The sequence below is a fragment of the Monodon monoceros genome, unplaced genomic scaffold (genome assembly GCF_005190385.1).
Source record: "Monodon monoceros isolate NGI ecotype Baffin Bay Population unplaced genomic scaffold, NGI_Narwhal_1 Super_Scaffold_1, whole genome shotgun sequence".
In the NCBI taxonomy this organism is placed as follows: Eukaryota; Metazoa; Chordata; class Mammalia; order Artiodactyla; family Monodontidae; genus Monodon; species Monodon monoceros.
The window spans coordinates 37826655-37846572 of NW_021703765.1; the positions used below are offsets into that span (position 1 = coordinate 37826655).

General features: G+C 39.8%; 1 protein-coding gene across 1 annotated transcript in view; it reads right to left on the bottom strand.

Moving 5' to 3' along the window:
- The window catches only part of GALNT1 (polypeptide N-acetylgalactosaminyltransferase 1), a 68888-nt gene that overhangs the window by 25082 nt on the left and 23888 nt on the right, over nucleotides 1-19918 (bottom strand). The window contains exons 3-4 of the mRNA XM_029223215.1: nucleotides 8887-9053; nucleotides 3262-3469 (exon numbers count right to left, since the gene is read on the bottom strand). Coding sequence (XP_029079048.1) covers nucleotides 3262-3469; nucleotides 8887-9053 — 375 coding nt within the window. The remainder of the gene's footprint in view (nucleotides 1-3261; nucleotides 3470-8886; nucleotides 9054-19918) is intronic.

Consider the following 19918-nt stretch of genomic DNA (forward strand, 5'->3'; position numbering starts at 1 on the left):
ATTGAATTTATATAAATCAATGTGGAGAGAAATGACATTTTTGTATTGACTTTTCTATCCATGAACATTATCCTTCTCTCCGTTCAGATTATTTTCCAATGAATTTCAACAGTTTTCTATTTCATGCATCATTTGTTAAACATATTCCTAATTATAGCCTATGATTTCCATTGCTATTATAAATGGTATCATTTCTTTTCTTCTTTTTACATTATATTTTCTAACGCTTCCTGCTGGTATGGAGAAGGCAACTGACTTTTCTATGGTGATCTTATGTTTGGCTACACTGCTAAATTCTTATTATTTCTACTACTTATAGTTTACTTTTCTTCGTAAAAAAAAAATCATTTGCAATTGACAGCACTTGCTTTTTTCCTTTCCAATTCTTATACCCTTTATTTCTTATATTATTGCAAAATCTAAGGCTTCTAATAATACTGAGTAACAGTAATAATTCAGGGCATTCTTATGTTGTGCAATATCTTCCCAAAAAATACTTTCTGCATTTCTCTATTGATATGATGTTTGCTAGTTAAGGGTGTGTGTGTGTGTAGCTAAATTAAATTAGTTTAGCGTCTTAAATTAGTAAATTTACATTCTATAATAGTTTACTAAGTGTTTCTAATCATAAATCAATGTTCATTTTAATCATAAATGAACACTTTTTTCTGTATCTACTAAAGTGATTAGAGTTTTAATGACAGGGTTTTTTTTTTGTTTTCGTTTTTGCAGTACGCAGGCCTCTCACTGTTGTGGTCTCTCCCGTTGCAGAGCACAGGCTCTGGACACGCAGGCTCAGCAGCCACGGCTCATGGGCCCAGCCGTTCCACGGCATGTGGGATCCTCCCGGACCGGGGCACGAACCCGCGTCCCCTGCATCGGCAGGCGGACTCTCAACCACTGCGCCACCAGGGAAGCCCTAATGACAGGGTTTTAATCACAGTTTCAGAAATATGTTAGTAGGGTATATTATGTGAATTGGTTTTGTAATATTACACTAACCAAGCAGTGATGATATGTTACATATATTGATATGTTATATGATATGCTTTACTTATAAATATATATATGTTGATATGATATTAATAAATCTCAGTTGGATTCAGTTTGCTGGTGCTGTGAGATTTTCGTATTAGCATTTGTGAGTGGGTTTGAGTAATTTTCCACATCTGTTCTGGTTTCATATCAAGGTTATACTAGTCTCATAAAAAGAGCTGAATTGGTACCCCTTTTCTATGTTCTGCTTACAAATTCTTAGGGGAGATCCGTTTCCCCATCTCCACCCCATACCAAGGTTGAAACGGCCAAGTTGTCTTTGGTGTGGTGGGATTCATTTCTCATTCTAACACAGAAGTACAGACATCAGGAGCCTAGCTTTATACAGGTGTTTGCTATTCGTCTTCCCACTGTAGGCGGGGCCCAGGCCTTGGCTCCCATCCTCCCATCTGTTTGTCTTTCAAGGCAGAAGCTCAGTGTCCCCTAAGTTCAGCAGAAACCCTACAAGTGAAAGCTGGTTTTAGTGCCCAGACTACTTTACTTGTTTGCACTTTGTTCTGAGATCTGCAGAATTTCTTACTTTGCTGCCAACTTGGTGATGCACTTAAAAATGTTTTTGGGGGACTTCCCTGGTGGTCCAGTGGTAAAGAATCCACCTGACAATGCAGGGGACACAGGTTTGAACCCTGGTCAGGGAACTAAGACCCCACATGCTGCAGGGCACCTAAGCCCACACGCCACACATACTGAGCTCTCGCGCCTCTACTAGAGAGACTGTGTGCCGCAAACTACAGAGCACACGTGCTCTGGAGCCCATGCGCCACAACTACAGAGAGAAAAACCCGCATGCCACAACTAGAGAGAAGCCCATGCGCTGCAATGAAAAATCCTGCGTGCCTCAATGAAGATCCTGCGTGCTGCAACTAAGACCCGACGCAGCCAAAAATAAATGAAATAAATAAATTAAAAATAAATATTTAAAAAAAAATGTGTTTTGAATTTATCCAGCACTTAGCTTTTTCAGTTGGAAACATTATTCAGGATACCTAATCTACCACACAGCCCAAGTGGAAGTTGTTGCGGTTGTTATTTCAGCCAATTTCCCTTTCATATTTCTGTCATCACCTCACATTGCTTTCTCTCCATGGGTCCAGGCTCCTGCTTCATAATGGTTACACATTGTCTTTACGCAAGCAAACACTTCCTAAATCAGTCATCTGTTACATATAGAAAACAATTTACAGAAATATCCTATTTCTTCTTCAGGCAGTGTTCTTCTTCCTAAAGCTACTGTATCTTCTCATTGCCCAGGCAATTCATCTTTGAAAGGGGAGAGATGGGGACTTCCTTGGCGGTCCAGTGGTTAAGATTCCACGCTCCTAATGCAGGGGGCATAGGTTCGATCCCGGGTCAGGGAAGTAAGATCCCACATGCCGGGTGGCGTGGCCAAAAAAAAACTGGGCGTGGGGGGGCAGGCAGAGATGTAGGTCCAGCATTTGCTTACAAACAGAATAGATGCAATGACTTTGGCTCCCACTATGCTCTACGTGACTAGTAAAAGTTTACCCTGCTGAAATCTAAACCTTAATGTTGACACAGACAGCCTCTGGTTCAAACTTCAATGACAAGCAGAAATTCAACTAACATAGGTCTTGCAGACTGAAGTTAGGTTGTCTCCTCATATCTAGGAGCTAAGGCCAAGCCCAGCAGTAGGTAATTCTTTGAAAATTGTGCATCATGAAAGACTACAACCATGAGCTTGCACTGCTCCCAATATTCTACCTGTATTATCCAAGATTACAGTCCTTTTCCATATACAATCAAGCATTTCAGGAGACAATGTGTATCTCCCCACCCCCTTCTACCTTGTGCTATAGGCTAAGAGATACAGTCCCAGTAAGGATGCAGGCAGAGAGGAGATGACCTGCTCGCGCCCCAGTGTCGGCCTTAGAGAGCAGGGACAAGTAAAGGGCTTTATCCTACCTTCCCTGAGATTCGTGTCTATCTGTTCTGCTCCCGTTTAGTGAAGAGAGCATATAGTATACGTCCTAACATGTTTCCTAATCCATCCTCATTAACAAGACAGTCTGCAAACATTCCTTCCAGACTTTAGAACGTGGTCTTATTCATATTTGGTTTAGAGTACTCTTCATGGGTATTTTAAAGGAAAATATTTTTATATTTATTTAAAAACATGGAATTCTGCAACTTACCATAGTTTAGGACAAACGCACTGAAAACAATTTATAGACTCCAGAAAATTACCTGTCATGTTTGATCCTGGCTAAGAGAGGCTCCAGCCACCCCACTGTACATTCACAGTGAGCATCTAAAAAGGTGATCACTTGGCCTTTAGACACTGCAGCTCCTTTTAACCTAGCTCTGATCAATCCAGAACGTTGCTCCATTCGAATTACGTGAACTGGTACTTTTAATTTTTTCACATAACCCTCTAGAGGTCTTTTCAAAAAGTCTGAAAATTAATAAAACAAAACAAATTTTAAAAAATAACATGAAAAAACCGCGAGCTGGCATTATCCAGATGGAAGGTAATTTTGGTTTGCAATATTCATTCAACACATACCTACTGAGCACTTTCAGTGCGGCTCCCTGACTCACAAACCCATTTCACTTAGGAAGCCTTTTTATTTCCTGAGAGAAGGTACCAGAACTGCCTCTCCTTTGTTACACGAGGAATTAGGGGAGAGCCTCTGAGCTCAGGCTCAGTCAAAGGCACGTTACCACACTTCTCTAAGCAGCTCTCCGTCAGGCTCAATTCTCCTTTTCTCTAATCATGCTTAAGGATCAGGAACAGAAAGAAGGTAGTGCAAGAGAATTAAATCCAGACCTCAATAGAGAGAAAGAACACAATACGCAATAGCTGTTAGAGTTCGGAAAATTGTGGGGTTTCTTCAAAGGCAGAAACAAACTGTCTTATAGTTTATCACAGTCTCTGACTATGTAGTTCTTTTTCAGGAGGTGGGAAATGAGGTCAAGCTAGATGAGAATGGTGGACTGGAGCTACAAGACCAAACAGGACCCTTACCAGACAGGTCGGTCTAAGCAAAAAAGGTTTCCAGAGGGAAGGGCAATTGAAGAGGAAAAGAGAAAGGGAGAGTGAATGGGTGATGAAATCAGCAGCTATCCTAGAGAGATCAGATAGAGGTTATGCTCCTAAGCCAAGGATTTCCTGCCTCCAAAGTACATAATTGATTTTAAAAAAGCAGAAAAGGTTCCACTTCCTCAAACCAAAGACAGGAAACTTTTCAGATCAGGTTAGTTCATGGTGCTTATGCCAGAGAAGTGACAGATGGTGATCAAATGTCTTTCCAATTTGTCCCCATACCACAGGTACAAGGACAGTGTCTCTAGCGAAGGAAAAACTTGACATGAAGCTACTAGGACTCCTATGACTCGCTCTGTCCTGGGACCCCAGTAACGAAGGTCAGGGTGTAAGTATTAAGGGGCTCTTTAAATACTAAACGTGGGAATCCAAAGGGCTCCCTACATAGCAGAGAGGGAAAGACAAATAGTAGTGGAATGGTTCTGGTCCATTGGAACTGGTTAAGACCTGACTGATTCAATAATGGAATAATCAGGACTATGAAAACTGTGAAAGAAAAAAAGGCCTCTGTGTCCCACTACACCAGAACACCAATCATTTCCATGTCTGCTAATACACTTCCTAGAATATCTGGGCTAAAAAGAAAATCTGAAAAATATGTGGAGAACTCCTATCTGATCACCATGATTTTATGAACCAAACCTTAGGGTCAGAAACATACATAACTTGATTCTGAGTAAAAAAAGGTGAGGGTAGTGCCAGCCCCAATGAAAAACAACATTTTACCACTTTATGCCTATTTAGTACAATGCCAGGTTCTTTACATATTTTATTTCATTTAATCCTCATAACAACCCTATGAGATGTCATTAAACGTATTTTAGACATGAAACTCTAAGGCTCAGAATATTAAATGAACTGATCAAGATGACACAGCTTATTAAGAGGTAGATCCAAGATTCAAACCAGGTCTACCTGACTTCAAAGCCCCTCTTTTCACCCACAGCAAGAAATCCTAGAAGGGAACTACCGAGAGAACAATTCAGGACTGTGGATTCACCCAACCTGATCCAAATTTAAACTGCTTTATGTCCAGAGTTTGACAGAACCTCATGTGGTAAGGTGTGAGGTATATTCTAGTACCTTAGACCAGTCAAATTCGGCTGTGTCACACTGTGTCGCCCAGTAAGTCTTCCCCAAAATAGTAGACAGTTTAAAGTGCTTATTAAGAATCAAAGCAATCTAATCCCTGAATTCTGTATCTTTGAAAGTTATAATATTCTGTCCTGTCTATAACTAAAATGAAAAATCCATGATTCTCTGGTCTGGTAGTTGAAAAAAGTTGCTATTCAACAAATTTTCTTGGCATCTTTGTTTGATGTCTTTGTGGCTTTCAGGCAATATGGCTAAGAAATAGGTATCTTCCTAACACCTGATACAGAATTATGGACTCAGGGCTAGGTGGGGCATTAGGAACTATTTATTCAAACCTCATTTTATAAAAATGAAGCCATGGGGGGGTGTTAAGTGATTATGAGTAGAAGGTACTATGTCATCTAAAAATAAGAGAGAATCTTATTAGAGTATCTTTACAGCTATTAGTCTCTATAAATGGATCCCTAAGCATCTCTGCATCAGGGAGTTGTGAGGCTGTCAGAGAGTGAATGTCAGGGAAAATTTCACTGCTCCTAGCAACATCTGAGAAATCTTAGCCAGAACTCTAAAGAGCAGCAGAAAGAGCAAAGAATTTAGAGTGTAATAAATCTGACTCCTAATCCCTACTTAAATAAGAACCTCTGTTTCCTTTTGTGTAAAATGAAAAAAACAATAGTCATCTCAGATTCAGAACACTATATCAATTCTAAATCTTAACGTAACCTTCTGAGATGACAACTGCATAACTTTGAACATGAACTAGGGATTCATCCAGACTCCATCTTCATTACAGACCCCTTAGCAGTAAAGTTATGACAGACCTGACTACATAGCAGTTAAGAGGTTAAACCCTAGGTTTATGTGAAGTCTCATTTTGCTCAATCAATAAAATAGGGATAATTATAGCACCTACTTCATACTTAATAAATGGAGCTACTGACAACTCAGCAGGTTCACCATGAAATCCAATACCCTGAGGCCATGAGCAGACTATGCACACTACACAACCTAGTTAGGAAGTCTGTGCAGACAAGGAGTAGAAATAAGGATCAACTGACTGGTAGATTATTCTTTCCTTCATTCACTGAATATATTCTGGACTGTCTACTGTGCGATAGGCACTGTGGACACCAAGGAGATAATGGTGAGCAAATAGTCCTGATGGAGTCATAGTGCCTGTCTGGGGGGCAGGGTTGGGGGAGACAGTCATTAAATAGACAAGTAAACAGGTTAATCTCTGGGGAGAGCTGTGGGAGTACAGAGTGTTCTGAGAAGTGCTTAGAGGGACATGACCCGGTCGCAGGAGGTCAGGAAAGCCTAAGTGCGACTTGATTCTGAGGAAACATACGAGCAGAACTAGGGGCTGGGGTGGGCAGGGAATGATCTGAGATATGACTGGAGATGCAGGCAGAGGCCAGGTCCTGCAGGCCTTAGAAGGAAGGCTTCTTTTTCTTTTAATTGAAGTATAGTTGATTTACAATGTTTCAGCTGTACAGCAATGTGATTCAGTTATGTATACATATATATTTTTTTCAGGTTCTTTTCCATTATAGGTTATTACAGGATACTGACTATAGTTCCCTGTGCTATACAGTAGGTCCTTGTTTAGAGGAAAGGTTTTAATCAGAGAAGTGACACGGTCAGGTCTGCACGTTTAAAAAGCTCCCTCTGCACGCAGCATGAACAGACAGGATGGGGTGAGAGTGTTTGTGGGGAGACTAATTAGTCTATTTCATCGGCCAGGTGAGAAATGACGGTGCCATGGCTGTGCCTCATGAATAGGAAAGAGTGGACTTAGAGAGCTGGCTCTGGTTCCTGGGCCCAAAGTTACCACCTAAACAAGAAAGTTAGATTAGATAATTCTCAATCTGGATAGCAAGACTGCAGTTATAACCACAAAAACACAATGCCCAGGGGTTCCCAAATATCAGAAGTGGTGACCCAGATGCCTGAGACTTTCCAGGCAGGAAGATACAGAAGAGCCAGGTCCCTGATCAGGGCTGTGGGGTGACGCTCAGGGTCCTGCTTAGTGACTAAGCCCGACGGGGCAGCGAGGCAGACACCTGCCCACACGTTTCCAATTACAGGTTTACAAAGGCTGGGGTGATTCAGAAGGGCCTACATGAGGGAGGTAAAAGAGAACCGGGATACGTGACTATCTTTGTCACTTCAGGCTGCAGACATGTTAAGTCTTGCTGGTTAGGCCACATCCTACAAAAACTTACTATTTCACAGCCTTCTCAGGCACTCAACAAAATAATGATCACTTGGCCTTGGAGAAAACAAAGGGGGGACTGGAAAAATAAATCATTTCATCTGAGGAAAAATATCTCTTCTTGAGGAACATTTAACAAATATCAACATATAAGTAAAAGTCACTTGCAGGATAGATGTCTGTATGAATCACTGCTAAAATTAACTTCAGCTAATTTTCTTAAAGAGGGATTAATTAACTCCTAGCTAACAATTATCCACGTGGGGTTTATACTTCTGTCAACAGTAATTATTTAAGTGTGGTATTCTTAATTTATAACAGCTCTCATTCATTTTGACATTAATTACATTATATATTATTATTAAGTGTTTTATGTAATTATAAACTATCTCCTTGATTAGACTAAGGAAGTAAGCTACAAGGCCCTTGAAACAGCAGGGCTGTATCTTATTCTTCATTTGTACCTCTACAACCTGGCAAAGTAAGAAGATTTAAATTGTTATCAATGAGTAAATTATTCCCAATAATTAAGATAGGAAATGATTAAATTCATCACGGTTAAACGTATATATTTAGTGTGGGCACAGGGAGGAGAAGGTATAATACTTGACTAAACTATTTTAGCAGATGCAATGAGAGATAGGTGAGAAAGTTGAAGATAATAACAAAAAAGGTTGAAAAGATGGGTCATGAAGTTTAAGGCTGCCTAAGCAAGGAAGGAAGAGCTGTTTTCCGTAGTTCCCTCCAAATTTTTCTCATGTGAGTATAGGAATATTGGGGAAACACATGACACCAATGATGCTGAACAGCTGTGCTGTGAAAAAAAAACCTGTGAAAAATTCTGAGATTCTTGGAAGAATGTCTGGGCAAGAGCCACTGTAGAGATTCATCATGAGATCAGAAACATATTATATACCACTTTTTCGTAAGTTCCTTCGTCACCCTTTATGTACCTAGCTATAGATTATTCCTGAACTTAGGAATAGAGGAAACGGAAAACCTAAGAAGAATCTGGAGAACTAAGGCTCAGCCAGCTCAGGCTCTGTTTTGCTGTCAGGGATGCTTCCCACTGTACATGGAACTAAATCTCTCTATTCATGGCTCTCAGTCAGAGCCAATCTTTCTCCACTGACTCAGGGCTGCAGCTTCCCACAGAGAAAATCCTGACAAAATTACGCGGTTTTTTTTTTTCACTGTTCTGCATAAATTTTTATAGATTTCTTTTTAAAACAAGATTAAGATGTGACACAAACTAAATGCTAATTAAAGTAATATTTTAAGTTTCACAAGGGTGTAAATTTTTTGCATATGTGAAATGAGTCCAAAAGTTATAAATAACTTTTAGGATAAATTAGAAGTTTGTATAAAATTATTAGGTTAAAATGATAGCAACTCGTTTTTTAACCATAATGACAAAAGGTGTAGCATATTATTGGCATTAAAATGTAAAATTTACCTCTTTCACTGGCATCATCTACTAGAACAATTTCTTCTAGCATGTGTCTTGGTGAGCGATTAATGACACTATGGACAGTTCGCAGAAGTGTGCTCCAAGCCTCATTATGGAAAACAATCACCACACTTGTTGTAGGAAGATTATCTGGATACACCTTTGTTTTACACCTAGAGACAAAGCAAATGCCTTTGTAAAACTGTTGCAATAGCATAATCAAGTAGGGGTAACAGAAGAATAAGACAGGTGGCGCTAGTGGTGCAACGCTCAGTACTTCATTTCTTTAAGTTTTGGTTAATGTTGCATGTTTAATAAAATAGTACCTACTTAAAGTTATATGGTTAGATTAAAACTATGTTTAAAGATGTTAATTATATTCTTAAAATCAGACACCTCTTTCCTGACATGTTTTCTGCTGACTCGTTTTAATGGGTAACGTACTAAGGCTATATTAATCCCAAAGTGAACGTATCTCAAGAATCCCATTAGATAAAAAATCAGAACCACTACAGTCTAACAGTTTAATAATCTAAGCAAAGGATTACCTTCCACAAAGGAAGTAAACTAAAATTTACTGAGTATCTATTATGTACTGGTCACTGAAACTTCCTAATAGTTCTGTGGGGTATGTGAAGCCACATTTCACAGATGAGAAGCAGAGGATGGACCAAGGGAGGGAGCGGCAGGGCCTGACTGGGAGCTCCACAGTCTTGATGCTGCCCCCTCCACAATGAAATTTCCACATGCATCTTGTTTAGTACAGACTATCTTTAGAAATGTAACCATCAGAAAGACCAAACACACCCAAAATATGTGCACACAGAATCAATATACTAATTCTACATGGTCTCTTCTTTCAATCTTGTTAGCTAGATGAAACCGCTAGAAACAGACTAACCGAGGGCAACAAGAGCACTAAGTAACCAGACGTCAAGGCATCTGTTTTAGGACAAAACCTCTCCTAAAGACTGCATGTATTACTCTTTCTTAGGGACCCCCAAATTTTAAGAGTTGTCCCAGTCTCTATATCCACCTTTTTTTCTTGCTCTCGTAAACTCCTCAAACCTTGTGTGGTCTCTCCAATCTTGTCTATTATTACCTGTCAGTGGGAGTGGAGAAAGGAGAGAAGGGGGAAGAATTGAGAAAAAATACCAACAAAAGCCCTCTTCTGAAGCTGCCACTATAACCCTACTTACTAAACGCGGCACCCTAGGGCTGCTGATTGGCAGCTGGAAGAAAAGGAAAATAGAAGAGGAAAAAGATGGCAAGGTAAAATAAAGGGGTTGAAAGAAGGAGAAACGAAGGAGACTTCACTAGGGAGCCCCATCAGCACTGGTCCCTCCTCCCTCCCAGGAGAAAAGGGGAAACAAACAGCTTCCATTGTCCTTCTTCATTAAATCCCATTTCAGCCCCTCCCACCTCTTCACCATTCCCAAGACTCCCTTTCACAGCGCGTCTCCCTCTCCTCTCGCCAGTAACCTCACTGTCTATCCACCGACGCCTGAGACCACAGTCCCATGTCCACGTCACAGTCCACTCCCCGCTCACCCTGTGTCCACACCAAGATCCACACAGCCTGCCACCCTCTCTATAGTCCCCTCCCTCCAGGTCTGGGCTAGAGGTGAAGTCCAAAAGACTAGCTGCCTAGGCTACGGGAAGGAAAACTATGGGAAGGTTCTTAGCATTCCAAATAATACTATCTGAAAATAGTACCATTTTATTTACTATTATTATTTTCAGATAGTATTGATATAATAGCATTATATCAAATAGTCTTACTTTTGGACAGTATTTATCAAAACTCTGTTATAAATGGTGGCCAAATTATAGATATCTCATTAGTACTATGCTTCAGGTACCTTGTAGGTGAGAGCAAGCCAAGACACTCATGTTTTCATGGGAAGGTGCATGCTGTATACCTGACCCACAGACTACTGGAGCAGGACTGTGAAGTCAGGAATAGCTTGTGTACGGGTAAGGGGCATTCAGAAAAAGACTTTCTAATATTATTTAACTGAATCATATTAAGTCATGTGTAATCCTTTTTCACAAGTTAATCCTACTTATTATTATAGGAGAATTGGGAAACAAAACAGTCATGGTGACTGTAAAGCTGCTAGCTTACTGAAACAACAAAGAGAACAAAATCAAGTGAGACACAGAGATGATCAGGCAAATTCGCCATGTACCAACAGTACTGCTAGCCATGTGCATGGCTAGGGAGCAGACAGGAAGATGACGGAAAACTCCTGAGATGGCAGGGTCTGCAGAAGAGGAGTGATAAGCCAGATTTATTACTAGGATGACATTAAAGAATTAAATTCTGAAGTTGTATGGAAAGGAAGCAAGGCTATAGGAACACTGGAAATAAAGAAGACTAAAATGGAAATCATTCACAGCAGGATGAAAGAATCAGAAAGCAAAGCAAATTATTGGGACCCAGAAGAACAGATGACAAAAAGGAAAACAATTTCCTAAATCAAACAATTGAATTTAATCATTCAGAGAACATATAAATTCATAAATATTCTCTCAATGCAAAACAGAAAATATAGAGAAAATATGGGAAAATCTTCATAACTGATCTCAAACAGGTAAACACACACATACTCCCCCTCTACCTGAGAAAGCCATAAAGCACTCGAGAAGACCAGAGATGCTTTCAGCATTCTAGCTAAGCTTCTCCCAGGGAGGGACCACCTGTCCTTGTGGGGCTGGAGGTGAGGGATCCCTTTGCGGGTAGGGAGCACAGAGCTGAGGATAAGCACAGGCAGTACTATGAAGCAGTTTTCTTCCACCCTGTCCCAACTGAGTCTTTCATCCTCAGGGATGAAAATTAGCCAGTGTAAGGTTGTGCTGCTTTAAAAGCAAACACAACAAAGCAAAAACACCACACACAGATTTAACAACAGGATGTGGGTTAGGAAGAGAGGAAAAAGAAGAGTCTTAACTTTTTACTGAAATATAATATACATTCAAACAAGTTGACAACCATAAGTATACAGGTGAATGTGTTTCCACAAAGTGACTGCATCAAGGAGTCAGCACCCAGATAAAGAAACAGACCATTATCAACACCCCAGAGGCTTCCTTTCTGCCCCTTCCCAAGGTAACCACTCCTCTGGACCTCTAACACTACAGATGATTTTTACCTTTCTTTAAATGCTTATTTAAAAGAAATAATATAGAGCAGTGGTTCTCAAACTTTTTGACTCAAAACCCCTTTACACATTTAAAAATTGAGGATCCCAAAGTTCTTCTGTCTATGGGTTATAGCTATTAATATTTACATTATAAATTAAAACAAAATTTTCAAATAAAGAATCCACAAACATATTACGTTAGCTATCAAAGAGATGATTTATAACTTTCATATAGTAACCCACTAAGAATTTATTGCCTCTTATCTCCAAATATATCCTTCACTGCCTGCTCTGTGATAGTGTAACTGGCTCCTATAAGCATATCTCCTTTGCAGTTGGCAAGATGCATACATAAGCTTCGACAGTCGAGGGTGTTGGAGGGACACTGCCGGAGGAAGAAACCTCCCTTCCTGGTTCTAGCATGCCTCCATTTGTTTTCTTCTCCTTCCTATAGGGTGGCTGCTACTGGAGTGTGTGGAAGACACCCAAACGCATGAGTAGCACCCCACAGGCAGACTCTGAGTAAGTCTCCCAGGTACCCCAGCAGTTGGCTTCCCAGAGTTGGTTGCCTAAAGCCAGGAGGGGTGGTTGCTGTTTGGCAGTTCTGGCTCTGATTTCCTGCCCAAATGCGCTCTGAAGTGTATTTTATGCTTGTTACCCTGCCTTACCAGTCCCCACTCTGGAGGGTACTGTGTACCAGGTCTGGCCAGGGGTAACTAGCAAAGTTCTCTACCATCTACAGAAACTTCTCCAATGAGGTCTGAATCCCAGCCTTATGGAGGGGGTCTCCCTTCCAAAGGTTTTCTTTCCTTAATAATTTTCCTTCCTTTACTACTATCTATACTCCCTTATAGTTAATTCCATTATAGTTAGTAATTATTTATACTAAAACTTCTCTGTTCAAATTATTGTGTGATTTCTGACTCCCACCTGGACCCTGACCCACACAGCCTCTCAAACTCCACTGCACACTAGTTGATTAAGAGCAGAAAGGGCAAATAATATCTTAGTAATATTATGAAAACTGTTTTGACCTTGCAGACTTCTTGAAAGGACCTCAAGGACCCCAGAAGCCTCAGAACTACACTTTGGGAGCTATCGATACAGAGCATCCTTTTATGTCTGAATTCTTTCATTCAACAGTGTGGTTATGTATCATCCATATTGTTGTATGCAATAGTTTATTTATACTGCCGCACAGTATTCCATTATATGAATACGTAATCATAACATAATCATAACGTATTTTTCCATTCACCATTGATGGACATTAGAGTACTTTCTAGTCTGGGCTATAATGAATAGTGCTGTGATAATATTCATGTGTATGTCTTTTGGTGACGACATGTATACATTTCTGTACTGTTGGGCAATAAAGGATATATAAGCTCAGCTTTAGTAAATACTGTGAAACAGGTTTCCAAAGAGGGTGTAATAATTTTCACTCTCACCATCAGTCTGTTAGAGTTCCAGTTGTTCCACATACTCACCAACAGTTGGTATTATGTCATTTTTTTAATGACCTTTTTTTGGGGTGGTGGTGAAAAGTTCTATGAGTTTTAGCATGTGTATAGATTCACAAAACTATCACCAAAATCAGAAAACAGAACAGTTCCATCTCCCCAAAGAACTCCTTTGTGCTATCCTTTTATACTCACACCCTCCCCCTACACCTAACACCCCCAGCAACCAACATCTGTTCTCCATTACTATAGTTTTGTGTTTTCATAAATGTCATGAATGAGGTGTATAATCTTTCTTTCACCCAGGACAATATCTCTGAGATTCCTTTAAGTTGTTGTACCAGAAGTTTGTTATTTTTTATTGCTGAATAGTACTCCCTTCTGATATATTAGTTTGTTTCTTCATTCACCTGTTCTTTCCAGTTTTTTTGGCCATTATGAATAGGGTTGCTATAAATATTCATGTACAAATTTTCATGTGCTTTTATTTTCATTACTCTAGGAGGTGGGTCAAAAAATATCTTGCTGTGATTTATGTCAGAGTGTTTTTCCTATGTTCGCCTCTAACTTTACAGTGTCCGCTCTTACATTTAGGTCTTTAATCCATTTTGAGTTTATTTTTGTGTATGGTGTTAGGGAGTGTTCTAATTTCACTCTTTTACATGTAGCTGTCTAGTTTTCCCAGCACCACTTATCGAAGAGGCTGTCTTTTCTCCATTGTATATTCTTGCCTCCTTTGTCATAGATTAGGTGACCATAGGTGTGTGGGTTTATCTCTGGGCTCTCTATCCTGTTCCACTGATCTATATTTCTGTTTTTGTGCCAGCACCATACTGTATTGATTACTGTAGCTTTGTAGTATAGTCTGAAGTCAGAGAACCTGATTCTTCCAGCTCCGTTTTTCTTTCTCAAGATTGCTTTGGCTATTCGGGGTCTTTTGTGTTGATATTAGGTTTGACATAAATACACTACCATGTGCAAAATAGATAGCTAGTAGGAACCTGCTGTATAGCACAGGGAGCTCAGCTCAGTGCTATGTGATGGCCTAGCTGGGTGGGATGTTGGGGTGGGGGGAGGGAAGTCCAAGAGGGAGGGGATGTGTGTATGCGTATGGCTGATTCACTTCGCTATGCAGCAGAAATTAACACAACATTGTAAAGTAATTATACTCCAATAAAAAAAAAAACTTTTCATGTGAACATGTTCTCATTTCTCTAGAGTAAATATTCAGTAATGAGCTAGCTGGGTTACATGGTAAGTGTAACAATGTAAGTGTAACTTTTAAACTGCCAAACTCTTCCGGAGAGACTGTATTATTTTTGCATTCCCACCAGAAATATATGAGAGTTCCAATTGTTCTGCATCTTTGTCAGTACTTGATGCTGGCGGTATTTTTTATTTTAGCCATTTAAATAGGTATAGAGCAGTATCTAATTATGGTTTTAACTGGCATTTCTCCAATGGTTGGTGTCTTTTCATGTGCTCATTTGCTATTCATACAGCATCTTGGGTGAAGTGTCAAATCTTTTGACAACTTTTTTATTGCATTCAATTTTTTTTAATTGGGTTGAATGTTTTTTTTTTTAAAGAAGATGTTGGGGGGTAGGAGTTTATTAATTAATTAATTAATTTTTGCTGTGTTGGGTCTTCGTTTCTGTGCGAGGGCTTTCTGTAGTTGTGGCAAGCGGGGGCCGCTCTTCATCGCGGTGCGCGGGCCTCTCACTATCGCGGCCTCTCTTGTTGCGGAGCACAGGCTCCAGATGCGCAGGCTCAGTAGTTGTGGCTCATGGGCTCAGTTGCTCCGTGGCATGTGGGATCCTCCCAGACCAGGGCTCAAACCCGTGTCCCCTGCATTAGCAGGCAGATTCTCAACCACTGCGCCACCAGGGAAGCCCCTGAATGTTTTTAATTAAAAAAAATTGTTTTTATTTTTTAACATCTTCATTGGAGTAAGGGTTGATGTTTGAGAGTCCTTTGTGTATTCCAGACACAAGCCCTTTGTTGGATATCCAGTTTATAAATATTTCCTCCCAGTCTGTTGCTTGTCATTTGATTCTCTTAACAGTGTTTTTAACAGAGTGAAAATTTTAAAATTTAGTGAAGTCCAATTTATCATTTTTTTCCTTGATGAAATCATGCTTTTGATGTCATGTCTAAATACTCTCTGCCTAATGTAAGGTCCTGAATATTGGCCCTAAAAATTATAATATTTTAGGTTTTAGATTTAGATCTATGATCAAATTTGAGTTAGTTTTCATATAATACATGAGATTCAGGTTGAGAATCATGTTTTTGCATATGAATTTCTAACTGTTCCAACACCATTTGTTGAAGAGAAAATCTTTTCTCTATTGAATGGCTTTTTACTTTTGTCAAAAATCAAACAGCCTAATCCCACTCCTGGGCATATATCTGGAGAAAACTCTAATTCAGAAAGATACATGCACCCCAATGTCCACAGCAGCACTATTTACAATAGCCAAGATATGGAAGCAACCTAAATGTCCACTGACAGCTGAATGGATAAAGAAGATGCGGTATATACATAAATACATACATATATATGTATTTGTGTGTGTATATGTGTATTGTATATAATGGGAATATTATTCAGCCATAAAAAAGAATGAAATAATGCCATATGCACCAACATGAATGGAACTAGAGATTATCATACTAAGTGAAATAAGTCAGAAAGACAAATACCACATGGTATCACTTATATGTGGAATCTAAAATATGATACAAATGAACTTATTTACAAAACAAAAACAGACTCACAGACATAGAAAACAAACTTATGGTTACCAAAGGGGAAAGGGCCTGGGAGAGGGGTATTATTAGGAGTTTGGGATTAGCAGATACAAACTACTATACATAAAACAGGTAACAAGGTCCTACTGTACAGCACAGGGAACTATATTCAGTGTCTTATAATAAACCATAATGGAAGAGAATATGAATACATAAAAGTGAATCACTTTGCTGTACAACTGAAACTAACACAACATTGTAAATCAACTATACTTCAATTTAAAAAAATAGCCATATTTATATGGGTCTATTTCTGAGTTTTCTGTCCTGTTCCACTAATCTATATATCTATCTTTCTGCCAACACCACACTGTCTTGATTACTGCAGCTTTATAGAAAGTCTTTAAATTGGGTACTGTATTTACTCCAACTTTATTTATCTTTTTCAAAATTATTTTATCTATTCTATTTCCCTTGCCTTTTCAAATAAAAACTTAAATCCCTTGCTGGGATTGTGAATGGAATTTCACCAAACATCTATTGGGGAGAACTGACATCTTTTATGTTGAGTCTTCCAACATAGTTAGAAAGCAGAGGCTTTAGTTTCCTCCCTCTGCTGCATACTTCCCAAGACTGTCCTGTGTTCCAGGTCATGCTGTCGGAGACAGAAAAAGAAAAGCAATGGGAATTCTACCCATGCTCCGGACACCAGAGTTGTTCTAGTCAGAGACAATTCCCCTCAGATGTTTAGTTGCTTCCCTGGCCACTGCTCATGGCTCTGCTGCCTGGCAATACTGCCTAGGGGCTGAGATTGTGGGGCAGGTAAAAAAAAATTTTTTAAAGAGATGGGTTAGGGGAGAAATAAGGGTTTTACTCCACTCTCTAACCCTTAAGAGACCCTCTTCTTATATCCCAGCCCAGAGAGGGCTTCTTCTGGGGCTCTCCTTCTGTACCCACAGCACAGGTGCAAGATTTGGACTGGTACAATTTTAAACAGAAGTGGAAAGTAGACATCCTTTCCTTATTTCTGATCTCAGGGGTAAGATTCCAGTCTTGTACCATGAAGTGTGATAACATCAGAAGCATAACCCGTAAGAGAAACAACTGATAAATATGACTTCATTAAAATTAACTTTTTGTGTGCCATTAAGCACATTCTGTGCCTAAAGTTACCATTAAGGAAATGTAAAACACAAGCCACAAACTGAGAAAATATTTGGAAATCATATGTCTGATAAATGATTTGTATCCAGAATACATAAAGAACTCTTACAACTCAGTAACAGGAAGACAAATAATCCAATTTAAAATGGGCAACATATTTGAAGAAACATTTAATCAAAGATATAAGAATGGCTGATAAGTACATGAAAAGATCCCCAATATCATTAATCATTAGAGAAACACAAATTAAAATCACAATGAAACACCAGTTCATACCTAGTAGAATGGCTATAGTAAAAAAGACAGTCAAAAAGAAGTGTTGGTGAGGATGTGGAGAAACTAGAACCCTCATACATTGCTGGTGGGAATGTAAATGGTGCAGCCACTCTGGAAAATCGTTTGGCAATTTCTTAAATAGTTAAAGTTATCATATGACCCAGCAATCAGGAATTTGCCCAAGAAAAACAAAACCATATAACCACACAAACACCTGTAACACAAATGTTCTTAGCAACATTATTCATAATAGCCAGAAAAGGGGAACAATTCAAATGTTCATCAACTGGTGACAGGAGAAATACATCTGTTTTATCCATATAGCTGAATAACACTGGGCAATAAAAAGGAACAAAGGATACATGCTACAACACGGGAGTATCTCAGAAACATTATCCTCCGTCAAAGAACCCAGATAAGGCAAATCTATATACACAGAGTACACCGGTGATAACTTAATCCTAGGGCTGAGAGTGGGAATGGAGAGTAACTACAAATGCACACCACAGACCTTTTTGGGGTGATGGAAATTTTCTACAAGTGGTGATACTTGCATAACTCTGAAAATTTACTCAAAATCACTGAGTTATTCACTTTAAATGGGTGCATTTTCTGGCTCCAGAAAGATGGAGTAAGTGCACTCCACTCTGTTACTCCCAGTGGGTGGTACCATAACTCCTGGACAGAATACATGGAGCAGCTGTCTGAGGGGACACTGAAATGTAAATGGTAGCAGGTCAACTGGTGAAGGAGACTGGAATTTGAAGTTCCATCTAACCAGTGGTGAGTTTTCCATTTTTCCCCCTCTGGCATTAGTCAGGCTGCACTCAAAGGCAGTTCCACAACTGGAAGCATGCACTAGAAGCACAAAGAAAGAGTCCCAAGATAAGCTCTCTCCTTCTGGTCTGGGAAACTAGTAAGGGGTGACCAAAGGTCAGAGACAGATTTAATTCCACATCCACATTCCCAGCCTTATTTTCCTTTCTCCCTCCTCTCCTACCCTAGCAAGTTTGAGTTTGAGAAGCACTAGATTGGAGTAATGAGTCTCTGGGAGGTGGGATGTCTGCAGAGATCAGAATTAGCTGAGCATCTTTATTTAGGTTTTATTTTGATCAAAGGACATGTACATGCTTAAAAAATAAGCTGTCAAAAGCTTGTTTAAAAAGGCTGTACAACAGAAACTAACACAGTATTGTGAAGCAATTCTACTCCAATAAAGATCTATTTTTAAAAAAGGCTGTTCCCTCACCTCTTTGCCACTTCTCCCTTCTCATAGAGCAGACATAATTCTAAGTACTATACCTGCATTTTTACTTCATTTTTCCCTAGTTGTAGATATTATGTATTGACTTCTTACTACAGAATATGAGGATTTATCTCACTCCTATCTCCCCCAACACATAAACTTGCTAGTCTCTCAGTCTCCCAAAATTATATTATAAATTTGGATACATCACTCCTGAATGTATATTAGAGCTATGTAAAATGCTATTCATAGGGCTTCCCTGGTGGCACAGTGGTTAAGAATCCTCCTGCCAATGCAGGGGGACACAGGTTCGAGCCCTGGTCCGGGAAGATCCCACATGCCGTGTAGCAACTAAGCCCGTGCACCACAACTACTGAGCCTGCGCTCTAGAGCCCGAGAGCCACAACTACTGAAGCCTGCGCACCTAGAGCCCGTGCTCCGCAACAAGAGAAGCCACTGCAATGAGAAGCCTGCACACTGCAATGAAGAGTAGCCCCCGCTCACTGCAACTAGAGAAAGCCCGCGCACAGCAACGAAGACCCAACACAGCCAAAAATAAATAAATAATAATTTAAAAAATGCTATTCATAGCTGAGTCATATATTATTAATAATTTTCCTCTTTCTGCACAACATTCCCCTCCACTTCACCATCAATTATCCCCCCACTCTTCCTTAGTTTTCTATGTATTTGTCACTAATTCAAACCCACACTCTCTATAAACTGTCTAAAAGTCTCTTAAGGTGTTCAGAAGCAGCAACTATCAATATAGTATCAGTGGAATCTTCTTAAAGCAATCTCTCCTGAGGTTTTCTGGGCTGCCTCCCTCCATGCCTGCACCACTGTCATCTGAGGCTCTCCCTTTGCCGTCTGCCCCCCAGCCCCGCCCAGGATTCTGTTCTCTCTCTGCACACTGGACTTCCTCTCTTCTATACAGCATGTCTTTCTCTTAGTTTACTCCTTTGTTTTGGCAGAGAGCACAGACTGAG